This window comes from Tiliqua scincoides, chromosome 4 (genome assembly GCF_035046505.1).
Source record: "Tiliqua scincoides isolate rTilSci1 chromosome 4, rTilSci1.hap2, whole genome shotgun sequence".
Taxonomy (NCBI): Eukaryota; Metazoa; Chordata; class Lepidosauria; order Squamata; family Scincidae; genus Tiliqua; species Tiliqua scincoides.
In genome coordinates, this window is record NC_089824.1 from 104,990,022 (window position 1) to 105,003,406 (window position 13,385).

The 13,385-nt window shown below is 44.8% G+C and overlaps 1 protein-coding gene across 1 annotated transcript; it reads left to right on the top strand.

The window, feature by feature from the left end:
• Positions 1-1,400: 1,400 nt before the first annotated feature.
• Positions 1,401-3,836, top strand: LOC136648398 (protocadherin beta-16-like). Its single transcript, XM_066624505.1, has one exon. The coding sequence runs from the start codon at positions 1,401-1,403 to the stop codon at positions 3,834-3,836; it is 2,436 nt and encodes an 811-aa protein (XP_066480602.1).
• The last annotated feature ends 9,549 nt before the right edge of the window (positions 3,837-13,385 follow it).

Below are 13,385 nucleotides of genomic sequence, written 5' to 3' on the forward strand. Positions count from 1 at the left end.
CACTTGAAAAAGTGCCTCTTACCCAGTTGGCAGGGGTACAACTATGCTTATTTGGTGGGTCTCTAACAGTGAGCTCAGGCTTCTCAGGCCTCTGTTTCCTGTGTTTTCAGTGGAGCCTTCAAACATACAGGTAAATCCCAAGAATTCAGCTGGCTGTTCCCAAGATGTCACCTAGCATGTGGAAGAGAATCACCTTACTAGCCAGATGAAAATTTAATTACCATGCCTTTCCTACAATTAAATATTCTTGCATACACTTCAATGGTGAACGTTGAATAAAAAATCTGTTTACCATACTGCGGTTTTCACACTTTGGACCACTTCATATCAAGATTACCAGTCTTCACAGTTGCTTCCACTGCCCATCTCTGCAGCAGCCTCTGCACCCCGATTTCTGGCCAGAAGCAGCTGCCTGGCATGAGTTTCTGAAAAGACTGGCAGCAAAAAGGGAAGGCTTCAGTGTGGAAAGAAAACCCTCCACCACCACCATGCCACACCCAATCAGTAATCTTTCGACACCAGATCTGGTCCGCGGATTGGGGTTTGGTGGCTGCTCAGCTAGTGTAATGTATTTAATGGAATTTAAGAACAAAAGATCTGAATTTCAGTCAGTGTTAAGACATTTGTGGTAAGAGCATAAGAACAGCCCCACTGGATCAGGCCATAGGCCCATCTAGTCCAGCTTCCTGTATCTCACAGCGGCCCACCAAATGCCCCAGGGAGCACACCAGATAACAACAACAAGAACAACACTATTTATATACCGCTTTTCAACAAAAAGTTCACAAAGCGGTTTACAAAGAAAATCAAATATCTAATGGCTCCCTGTCCCAAAAGGGCTCACAATCTAAAAAGATGGAAAAGAATACCAAGAGACAGCCACTAGAAAAGACACTGCTGGGGTGACAAGAGACCTCATCCTGGTGCCCTCCCTTGCATCTGATGCAATCACATCATGCAATCTGTGATTGTCTTGATCTGTATGTAGAGGGGGAATAATACTCTTGGTTAGAAGCTAACTACTTGTGAAACCTCCCAGAATGATAAAATGATTAAATGAAATATATTGTGCCTATGATCATGAGCTTCTATCTTATTAGAAAATGTAGATTTTAAATTGCTATTTTCTGACATAACCACAAGGTGGCAGAATTGGCAAACATTTCTGTAGAAATTCAGAATCTTATTTTGTAGCTGCACTCTACTAGAAGCCCCAATTAGAATGAAAAAGCCGAAGGACGATGTTTCATTCTGAGGAAGATATAGTATCCAATAGGATAAGAAAGCAACATTAAGAGAAAGGATTATTTTTCCTGCACCATAAATATCCACTGGATGAAAGTCAGTATCTTTGTAATTTGGCCAGAGCTGACAGATCTGATTGGAAGATTATTGGAACTATGGAAGACTGTTTCAGGAACAGGCAAGGTCTGTATCTTTTCCTTCTTCTCTGTCTTTCCAGAGCATTGTGTGCCTCAATTCGATATTCTGTGCCTGAAGAAAAGAAAACTGGATTTGTAGTTGCTAATGTACTGAAGGATTTGAAAATGGAAATAAGGGAGCTCTCAGCTCGAAGAGCCCAGCTAATTTCCAAAAGCATTAAGCAATATTTTCACCTTGATAGCCAATCTGGGAATATCTTGATAGATTATAAAATAGATCGGGAAGCTTTGTGTGGCAAGATTGACCCTTGCTTACTACTGTCTGAGATTGTGCTGCAAAACCCATTACAAATCTACAATCTCAAAATACAGATAGAAGATGTGAATGACAATGCTCCCAGATTCTCTAAAAATGAATTTGAACTTGAAATTCCTGAAAATGTTCCCACAAATACACGTTTTGCCTTAGAATCGGCCCAAGATGAGGATCAGGGCAAAAATAGTATTCAGAACTACACGCTCAGCCTCAATGAGCATTTTCAATTAAATGTGCAAAGTGATGAGGATGGAACAAAGTATGTGGACCTGATTTTGGAGAAGTCATTAGACAGGGAGAAAAAGTCACATTTTGGGCTGACTCTCATGGCTATTGATGGAGGAGTGCCACAGAAAACGGGAACAGTTCAAATAAATGTTAATATTCTGGACATCAATGATAACTTCCCTCAGTTTATTCAGTCTGAATATAAAGTCAGGTTAAGAGAAAACAGTCCTCGAGGTACCCTTGTCTCCAAAGTGGAAGCCAGAGATTCAGATTTTGGTTCCAATGCACTTATTACCTATTCATTTCATCGGGTACAAGAAAATATACTCAATTTGTTTCGTTTAAATGAAATTACTGGAGAAATAACTGTTTGGGGAGCAATTGATTATGAAGAAAAAACTCACTATGACATGAACATCAAAGCAACAGATGGAGGGGGGCTTTCAGAACTCTGCAAAATTCTGGTAGAAATTGAGGATGAGAATGACAATGTCCCCGAATTGTCCATCATATCCCTCACCAGCCCTTTGCCAGAGGATTCTCCCCTAGACACTCTTGTTGCCCTCTTTAGCATCACAGACCGAGACTCTGGAGACAATGGCCAGGCTTCCTGTTATGCAGACATATCTTTGCCCTTTCTGTTAAAAACCAGTATGAATAACTACTACCAACTGGTGATCCAAAGCCCACTGGATAGAGAGAAAGTGGCTGAGTATAATGTGACCGTCACAGCTATTGACCGGGGAGTACCGAGGCTCAGTTCAACAAGAATGATTCACATTCAGATCTTGGACATCAATGACAACTCCCCAGTGTTTGAAGAATCTGCCTATCAAATGGTATTACAGGAAAATAATATCCCAGGATTGCTCATTGGCTCCGTCCATGCTGTTGACCTGGACACAGAGCAGAATGCGAAAGTCACCTACTCATTTTTGCCTGGAAAGATAGGAGACGTCTCTGTGGCTTCTTATCTCTCTATCAACTCTGAAAGTGGGAATGTGTATATCCTCAGATCTCTTGATTATGAAGAGATAAAACATTTCCAAGCTACCATCAGGGCATCCGATGGTGGCTCTCACCCACTGACCTCAGATGTTGCTCTTCATGTTGTGGTCATAGACGAAAATGACAATGCTCCCTTCATCCTGTACCCCCTTCAGAACAGTACATCACCCTGCAATGAGCTGGTTCCCAGATCAGCAGAGGCCAGTTATCTGGTCACCAAGGTGGTGGCTGTGGACGAAGACTCTGGCCAGAACTCTTGGCTTTCTTACCAGTTGCTGAAAGCCACAGACCCCACCCTGTTCAGCATCGGACCACAGAACGGAGAAGTGAAAACCAGGAGACCCCTGAATGAGCGAGACCCCAACAAACAGAGACTGGTCATCCTGGTCAGAGACAATGGGAACCCACCTCAGACCAGCACCACGGCACTGAACGTGCTTCTAGTGGACAGCCTTTCGGATCCATACAGGAAGAACATAGAAGTGGGCATTGAAGAAAGGGAGGAAGAAGGTCCTTTGACCATGTATTTGGTGATCTGTTTGGCTGCAGTCTCCTTTGTCTTCCTTGTGTGCATTGTTGTGTTTGTCATTATCAAAATGTACAAGAAAGGCTGTGGTGGAAGCCTGATCGCTGTTCCTCCTCACTTTCCACCCGCCAGACCAGATATCCCAGAAAATGGGGTGGATTCTGAGAGCGGGTCACTTTCCAGGACTTACCACTATGATGTCTGCTTAACGGGCGGGTCCTTGTGCAGCGAGTTCAGATTCCTCCGGCCTCTCATTCCCGTTTTTTCTGTTGGGGACCCAAACATGCCTGTGAGTCACAGGATTTCTGCTGCTTCCCAAGAGATTCCTGACCAGACTGAGGGTAAAGAATCAACCAGGGAAGAGGTGAGGGAATAGTAAATACTCTGTGTGTAAGTACTTGTGGTTTTTTGTAAATTTTTCCAATCAAAAAGCTAAAAATGTTTCACCTTAAACTGTACCATTTTTGTGCATTTTCTTTCATTGGGTTTTTCATCTTTATTTTTAAATTTATCATGCATTATCTTACTTTGGCTTGACTTAGGACCGAATCCATATTGGGCCACTGCACCGCTGGAAGGTTCTGGAGGTGCAGTGCATTTTTTGTGTCTGCTGCAGAAGGCACTACACCTTAGAGTGCTGCTTGGCTATCACTGTGGTGATAAGTGGTGAGTGGCTGTGGTCCTCTTCCACTGGCTGCCCAAGGACCACAGGGAGTGTGTGGTATGCAGGGTGGGCGGGTTGAAAGTGGCAGGGAGGAGGTTTATTGAAGCTGGAAAGAGGGCAGTATCAGCAGCAGCTGCTACACCAAGTTTCTATTCCCCTTCCTGACTTTGATCCACCTTCCCAGGTTCACTTAGAAATATGCCAACAAAATCAGTAGCACAGGTCTGAGATTCGGGTGGCAAAGGCTTACTCTCAGCAGGGGAAGAAACCTGTGGGATGCACTGCATTCTCTGGTGGCAAAGCTGTATTGGCAAGGGGGATTTTGTTAGGACTGGGCTGTTAGTTTGCATTTGCTTAAATTAGAATGTCAGCAAATATGATTGGCTTCAGTGTTGTGACATCCTCCCCCTCACTCCGAGATCCCTTTTTGTGGCGCACCCATGTTACTGGAAGCAGAAGCGTTTGTAATATGAAGCAAAGAAATTGGCACTGAAGCAGCAGGAGGGGAAATAATGTCAGTGTTAAAGATTTTTTTTTTTTTTTTAAAGGTGAATACGCTCCTATTTAAGAGTTTTGGACAAAAGAATCTGGCTCTGATTGTACTGCTTTTGAACCATAAATCAAAGTAGATGACTCTTTAGTGCAACTCTAAAAGTAGGTCCTGAGGTCAATGGGGCTTGTGTCTATTTTGTCGAGAATGGGAACCTTCATTAACCCCTGTTCTTTCCTGAGTAATCAGTCACATTTGTTATCTCTTCATTCACAACTTTCTTCCTTTGTTCATTCTCTTGTCTGGTGCCTACACAGAATCACTGTTTATTTCAAAACTCCTTCTGGCTCAGGATCCTATATATATTCCCCTGTAATTCTTATCCACCCATCAGATGTCTTGCACCCCCAAGCAGATAGTATGTTGTTTGGTCCACGACAGATGTTGATTTTCTGCAGTTATACTCCATTTTCAAAGCAGAGTTACCAAAAAGGGCAAATCCACATAATGTTTAAAATGTCAAACAATGCAGCATTGATCCAATATGAAAAACAACATTTTGCTAAAGCCACACACACACACCCATTACCCTTGCCAGCCCTAATGTGGGGAACTGTGGGAATTGGTTTGTAGTGGAGGTTGTAAAAGTGATGCATAATCAGTGCTAATCACATGCTCTTGTGTTCTGGCATCACATAAGCTACTGTGACAGTGGCAACTTGTTGTCAATGGTATGGAAACCGATAAGCCTCTGCTGGCAGTGGTGGGCAGCAAGCAGGCCTTGGCAGCAGCCCTCATCCCAGCCCAACATACTTCCTTCGACGTAATGGATTTGTAGAATTGTTCCAGTTTTCAATCTTTATTTTGCTCATTAAGAAGACCAATGTAATATGTACCAAGCAGCTGAGCTGAATCTGAAGGAGCCTCTCTGGGTTGAATTCAAATCAGGGGTGGAGTTCAGGGTGGACACTGGCAGCCTGGCTTTCCTAGTCCTTAACATCTTGGTGTCTCAATATTTTACTGACTTCAGGCTCACAGAAAACAGCAGGAATATCTTGAAAAATGAACTTCTAATTTTATTTTATTCCAAATATGTTTGTGTGGTAGCTCCCTATATCCGTGGCGGAGATGATACAAGACCTACCTTGGATTCTCAGAACTGTAGATAGTAGCAGACCCCCTAGAGGTGTGTGTTGCTTAACGATGGGGATATGTGATCCCTGTTGTTAAGTGAACCTATTGTTAAGTGAGCATGTTACCATCTGAGGGGGGCTGGAAGCGAGGAGCAGAGCAGCTGCTTTTCTGGGGCTTTCCTGGAGCGTCCTGTAGATTGCCTACAAATCTCTTAGCTTCCTGCTATCATCCCGAGCCTTTAACCTTTGATCAGCAGGAAGTGTGGACTGATGGTTGAGCTGCTGGTACTGCCTGATGAGCTAACCAGGAGAATCTATGACTGTGTTTATGGATGGGAGATAGAATGCCAGGCTGTGACAAGCTGCAGTGCCTGTTGTGGCAGGATGGAGTTACTGTTGAGCTGATCAGCCACATAGTGAGAGAAGCCAGCTGGCAAAGAATGGAGAATGACCTTGAGTACCTTGATTCAGACTTGATTTATGATTGCCTGCTGAAACTTGATGACATGCAGGCAGAAGAGATAACCACACTATGAAGGCAACACCTGGTGACTGAGGATTCTGTGATTTACAGAATATATTTGTAAAGACTCTATTGAAAAATGGTGGTTTAGGCAAGCCTGCCATGTAAACCATCTTGAATACTGTCTGAACAACAGAGAAAGGCAGCAAATAAATAAATAAATAATCTGCTGAAGAGGAGTTGTTGATCGTTGGATTGTTGCTGAAGTGGAACCACTGAACTCATTGTGGCCCAGCTACTTGCCTGCCGAGCATCCTCCTTTGATCTTCTTGTTTTACCTATTGCTGCCATACAGCAAGAAGGTCACTCAGCAGGCAGGTGGCTGGGTCACAATGAGTTCAGCGGTTCCTCTTCAGCGACAATCTGAAGATCAGCTGTTTTGCTTCACCTTTGGGGAGATAGCTCAGGAAAGTGACTGCACTGCTCCAGGCAAAGATCCTGGAGAGAATCTTCCAACAAGATTCAGAGGTAAGTAAGACCTCTTCCCTCCCATTGGCTGCTTCACCCAGCCCAGGCCGCAGAGCTGAGCTGAACACAGAGCTGCCTCCAGCCAAAATGGAGAAAACAGGTACCCGAATGAGTGCTGGAGACAGATTCCAGAAAGAGACTGGAGAGTGCCAGTAAAATGGGAGGAGGGACTTTTTTCTAATATTTTTGATATATGGATAACTGACCATGCAGAAATAGGACCTGGGGGTATGGGGGGGAAAGCTATTGTATGTATATACCTACCTATCGATATAGACATATATTCACACACACACACACACACACATACCCCATTATATAGGTACAGCAGGCTCCAGGTTTTTGTTGAATGTTGTTTTGCCTCGTAACCTGGGTTGGTGAATGATGGCCCACAGGCAATAATTAATATTGATATTATTAGTTTAACAGCATAAGATCAGAAGAAAAGCCCTGCTAGGTCAAGCCAAAGGCCCACCTAGTTCAGCAGTGTTTCCCACAGTGGCTGAAGCCCAGAAAGGCATACTTCTGTCCCTCCATTGCTCTTCTGCAACTGCTTTTCAGAGTCATACTGCTGTTGAACCAGAAGATAGCGTATAGTGCAGTTTTGCATAAGGATTCTCATACATATATTTTGGGGCACATCTCCAACCCCAGATGGTTTGTGGGAATTTTTGTGTTTGAATTCCACCCCAGTTTGATGGCCCAGTTCTATGCTGCTTCCCTGCCCCATGGTTCAGCAGTGCCAAAATGGTCTCCTTGGGGTAATGGAACTTCAGTTCCCTTACCCTGTGTAGCATCTCCGCAGCCCTTACGGGTCTACTCATATCTGCACCTGGTGCAGATCTGAGTAGCCCATGTTGGGCTTTTAGGCACAGACTCTCTGCTTGCGGGTGCCTGCCATTGAGGCCCAGCACCTAGGCGTCCCCACCAGTGTCTCTCCCTGACTGTTGCAATGTGCCCCATGGCACATTTCTAATGACCATTGCCTAGGCAGCGCAATGCAAGTGGCGTGGCCTGTGCAGTGAATCAGGCTGAGAATGTGTCTATTTCTCTCCAGAGTTCTGGAAAGTGAGTGAGGTTTGTTTGTTCATGATGCTATGGGAAAGACAAGAGTGTGGGCAGGTGTTGATGAGAGAAAGTGCATGTATTGGCCATGAGAATGTAGCTGTTGAGAGGCATACATATTGGAGAGCAATGTTGAAAGACACATGGTGTATATTCAGCAACAAAGTCTTCAAGAAAGCGATGGATGGGGAGTTCTGTTTGTGTGGGAAATTGGGCACTGAGATTCTGTAACTGCATTTGTATAAGGCCGTAGAAAGAACAAGACAAGACATGAGGTATGTGGGGGTTAGGAGGATCACGGTTTTATCAATTATATTAAAGTATCTACAACGATCAAAGCAATTCCTTGTTCTATTTAATTGTCAGATTTCCACGTGTATGGGTACTAACACCACTTGGGTTAAGATAGTGGATATCTACTATTCCATTTGCTTCATTCCTTGGTCTGAATGAGCTTCACCAGGCTCTGAGCTCACAAACTGTTGCAAGAATGCTCCTCCAAGCCCACAAAGATGTGCTGAAAGAGGCCTACCTGAATCTGGGTAGGTCAGGCAGGCCTCCAGGGGGTTCAGGTGCCTTTCTCCCTTTTCAAAGGACCCACAAGGCTGGTCTAGGGAATCCCCTTTTGTAGTCCAACTGAGGGCAAGCGTGTCAAATGTCAAGATTATAGACCAAAACCCCATTAATTTTAAAGGGAGAAACTGACATTCCTTTACTATAGAGCTGCTCCCTTTGTATCTGCAGGAGGGAGGTCAACAAATCTTCTAGAACAAAATGAAAGTTCCACATAGTCTTTCAACCCATTGCTTGCTGAGTTGTCCAGGCAGGGGCAGAGATGGTAGCCTCAAGGAAAATCTCCTAAATTTAGGTATAAAATGTAGGTTTAAAAAGAGAGTAATGTATCCTGATAGTCCTGCTGATCAAAAGTTACACACAGTCCTCTCAGTACTCTAATCACACTAAGCTGTGGTTGTGGTCTTGAACCTGGATAAGAAGTTAGTCTTTGGAGCCTTACCTCCTCTGCCATCGGTACTATGAGCTTTGTGAGCCATAGAAGCTCTCTAGCCTGCAGGACTCCCATGACTACTATTAGCTCGGTTCATAGGCTATTCTGAACCCACCAGGTCCTATAAAGTTCTGGTCTTCTAGCTGGCTCCCCAGTCTGAGTAACTTGCTATTGAGAAAAGTGATGGGCAGACTCCTTTTGTCTCCTATGCCTTTTGTTGCTTCGCACTCCTCCTTGTCTATCTTCTCTGAAGCCTGATCATTAACCTATCTTGAACAAGATCATCAGTCTCTAGCCATTTGAATCTTTCTCTGTCTGCTCTGGAATCTGACTCCCAAACAATTTTTTTTTGCCCAACGGTGGCATCATGTTGCTGGGTGCACTGGGTCAGAATGCTGCACTGGGTCCCTCATGGCACTTCTGCCCACTCTCAGGCAGTGCGTTGGGTGCTACCACCACTACTTGCTTGGAGGGTTAAGGGATCATCCCAGCTAGGTGGGCCTTCTAATGGGCAAAATTTCACCGCCTGACTTTTCTGGCCTGAGGCCACACCTCCTTTCGCCTTTTGTTTGCCTAGGTCAGAATCACACCTCCAGCCTGCTCAGGAATACAAGGTTTGTCTCTGAACTTGCAGAGACTGTGTTAGAGGCTGGTGGCTACTGAGGCCCAGCAGCAAAAGGGTAGGCACTTAAATAATTTGCTTTCAGTATGAGGACTACTTTCTACCTGGGCACTGTAAGCTGATCAGATAAGCAGAGGTGGTGATGGTGGAATAAGTTAATTTTACTGAGCTTCTTTATAATACAGGCATGTAGATAGTTCTCATGTGGTTCTGTGAACTGTTTGCCACATACCTTTTGCACGAAGCCAGAAACATATGGAGATGTAAGTTGTTCAGAAGCAATGGGAGGGGGGGGGAGGGAAGTTGTTAAGATTACACCCAGGGAAAAGCAGAAAACACATGGAGACATGAACTAATGCACTTGAGACAATCATGGATGTGCTTTCACCAGAAATGCAGACCAAGTCAGAAAAGTGAAAGGGGGGGGGGTATAAATAATTCCAAGCAGGGTCAGGCCTGGTTAGTACTTGGATGGGAGACCGCCTGGGAATACCGGGTACTGTAGGCTTATACCATAGTCTTTCCAGACTGAAGGTTGCCAACCACCATGAGCACACACCTCCAACATAAAGCACAGATTGAGAATTACTATCAGAGGCAAGGAAAAACATGGAATGCTTAGGAATTTGATTTCACCAGAGATGAGGGAGAGGAAAGATCTCTTGCAAAACCAACCAGAACCACTTGGATAATAACGTTTTGGGGGTGAGGGGAGAGGAAGAAATTCACTGATGATGCAGAGAGGTCGTGAGGCAGTGCCTTGTGGCAGAGCTCGCCCAGACTGCAGATGTGGCGGCGTGGCAGCCTTGAAACAGAGCTTGCCCAGGCTGCAGAGGTGGCAGTGGTGGTGGTGGCAGCAACCACACTGGGGAGCTTGCCTGGGCTGCTCCCACTTACCCCAATATACGGGACGCGGCAGTGATGGGCAGTTCCAATTCCTTCCCTGTGGTGCATGCTTGCACGTGCAAGCAGTGTGGAAGGACAGGTCTCGCGCGTGAGCACGAGGCCTTTTATAAGGGTGGGGCTGGTCTTTTATAAGGTTATAAGGCTGGTCTCGTGTGAGTTCAAGGCTTGAACTAACGTGGGACCTGCAACGTTATCTGAACCCTATGAAAGGCTTTGTGCAAAGGCAAGGCTGATTATTTGTCTGCTGCCTGTGGAGCTTTGCAGACACAAAGGCAGCAGGCAAAGGACCCTACCCAGAGCTGGTGCATTGGGCCAGCCTGGGCACAGGCGACTCTCCAGTGTGCTGAGTGCTCTTTGGGCACCCCCAGGCCCAGATACTGGGGACCTGAGGCAGCAGGTTGGCCGCAGGTTAGGGTTTGCCTACCCCTGATTTAAAACATTTACGTCCTTCCCTTCAACCAAAAAGATGACCAGATCAGCTTACATAAAATAAAATATGGGAAGTCATTGCAACAGGGAATATTGGGGGGGGGGGGTGGATGGTGGAGATATGCCTTGTTTACTAGCCTTTCTTTTCCTCCTCCTCCTCCTTATGAGGCCGTTGTTTCTGTGATCACTACAGGGGGCACATGTAAGCTTAAAGAGTCACCAACAAATCTTCTTCTTTAAGTCTTAGCTGGCACTTGGGAGGAGGATGTCCTTTCAACCAATGCGCTACTGTAGGTGCCACTGGGATCAACCAATACGCTGCAAGTCCTTTCAGACAAATGTGTATGTATTCCAGTACACCATAATACATGGGAAAATGTGCAATGCCTATATCTTACTTCAAACACAAGATGGCACCATTGCACAAAACATTAGAGATCACACTAAATTCTCTATCTGAAGCCGCTAGACAAAGAAACTGAAATGGAAAGGGGGCAGACCTTCATTGCAGGAAAATCTTCAGAAATCTAAACTGATCAATTCTGCAAGTTTAAGAAGATCAAACACGGCATTAAAAAAAAAACAACTTATAGGCAAACTTCAGGAACTGCTTTACAAGGAGCTGCGTTGTGTTTCAGATCTACTCCAAGAAGCTGGGGAAATGGAAATACACCACAGAAACAGGCAGGTTTGTTTGTTTTTTCTCTGTCTCTGTATATGTGGGGCAATGTGCAAGTCCATCCGCTATTTGGTGCCTGAAGAAAAGAAAAGTGGGTCTTTGGTGGCAAATGTGCTAAAGGATTTGAAAATGGATGTAGAAGAGCTGTCAGCTCGGGGAGCCAGATTAGTTTCTAAGAACTCCGAGCAATATTTCCAGCTGGACCCTCATTCTGGGGATGTGATATTAAAGGATAGAATAGACAGAGAGGCTCTGTGTGAACAGAGTGAACCTTGCATGTTACTCTCTGAAATTGTGCTGGAAAACCCATTCCAGCTACACAGAATTGAGGTTCAAATAGAGGATGTGAATGACAATCCTCCCAAATTTTCCCAGAATCAATTCCTTTTTGAAATTCCTGAGCAGACTCCTGTAAATACCCGATTCCCCTTGGAAACAGCTGAAGATTTGGACAAAGGCAAAAACACAATTCAGAACTACACACTCAGTCCTAATGAGCATTTTTATCTTGATGTGCAAAGTCACAGCGATGGGAGGAAATATGCAGAACTGGTATTGGAGAAACCATTAGACCGGGAGATGGAGTCACAGCTTTTGTTAACGTTCTCAGCTATTGATGGTGGAAACCCAAAGAGAACTGGAACAGCACAACTTATTATTGATGTTCTAGACACCAATGATAATGCACCTCATTTTGATCAATCCGTGTATGAAGTGAAATTATCAGAAAACAGCCCATTGGATACACTGGTCTCTAAAGTTAAAGCCAGTGACAAAGACATTGGTTCCTTTGGAGATGTCACTTATTCTTTCAGCCGAGTTCCCAAAAATGTGCTCAGATACTTCAAGTTGAACGAATATACTGGAGAACTTACTATTGCAGGGACAATAGATTATGAAGAGAATAAAAATTATGAGATGAATATCAGAGCCACTGATGGAGGAGGCCTCTCTGCTTACTGCAAGGTAGTTGTGGAAGTTGAGGATGAGAATGACAATGCCCCAGAGGTGACCATCATGTCCATCACCAGTCCCTTACCAGAAGACTCTCCCACAGACACTATGGTGGCTCTTTTCAGTGTCACAGATCAAGACTCTGGAGACAATGGTAGAATTGTCTGTACCACCAGTACAAACCTGCCCTTTGTATTAAAAGCCACTGAGAATAATTATTACCATATATTGACTCAACAGGTACTGGACAGAGAACTAGTATCAGGGTATAATGTCACCATCATGGCAACTGATCAAGGTTCACCCAGGCTCATTTCAACAAGAATAATCCATGTTCAAATCTCAGATGTCAATGACAACCCACCAGTGTTCCAGACATCACTCTATGAAATGCACTTACAGGAAAACAATATTCCAGGTCTTTTGATTGGTTCTGTCCATGCTGTTGACCTGGATATGGAACAGAATGCAAAAGTGACATACTCGCTCTTGCCTGGGAAGGTCAGTGATGGCTCTGTGTCTGCCTACCTCTCCATCAACTCAGAAAATGGGAACTTGTATGTCCTCCGGTCTTTGGATTATGAGGAAAGGAAAGAGTTTCAAGCAACTGTGAAGGCATCAGATGGTGGTTCCCCTCCACTCAGCTCAGAAGTGATAGTCCGAGTTCTTATTATGGATGAAAATGACAATGCACCCTTTGTCCTCTATCCTCTCCAGAACGGCACTTCCCCATCAAATGATTTGGTCCCCAGAGAGGCAGAAACAGGCTACCTGGTCACCAAGGTGGTGGCAGTGGACAGAGATTCTGGTCAGAACTCTTGGCTTTCCTATGAACTGCTGAAGGCCACAGAGCCAGGACTCTTCACGGTGGGGGCCCAGAATGGAGAAGTGAAAATCATGAGGCCAGTTAATAAACGAGATGCCTTCAAGCAGAAACTGATAGTGGGAGTGAGAGACAATGGGCACCCTCCCCTGTCCACCACTGC

Coding starts and splice junctions, on each gene's coding strand:
- LOC136648398 (XM_066624505.1), top strand. CDS start 1,401: ATGGAAGACTGTTTCAGGAACAGGCAAGGTCTGTATCTTTTCCTTCTT.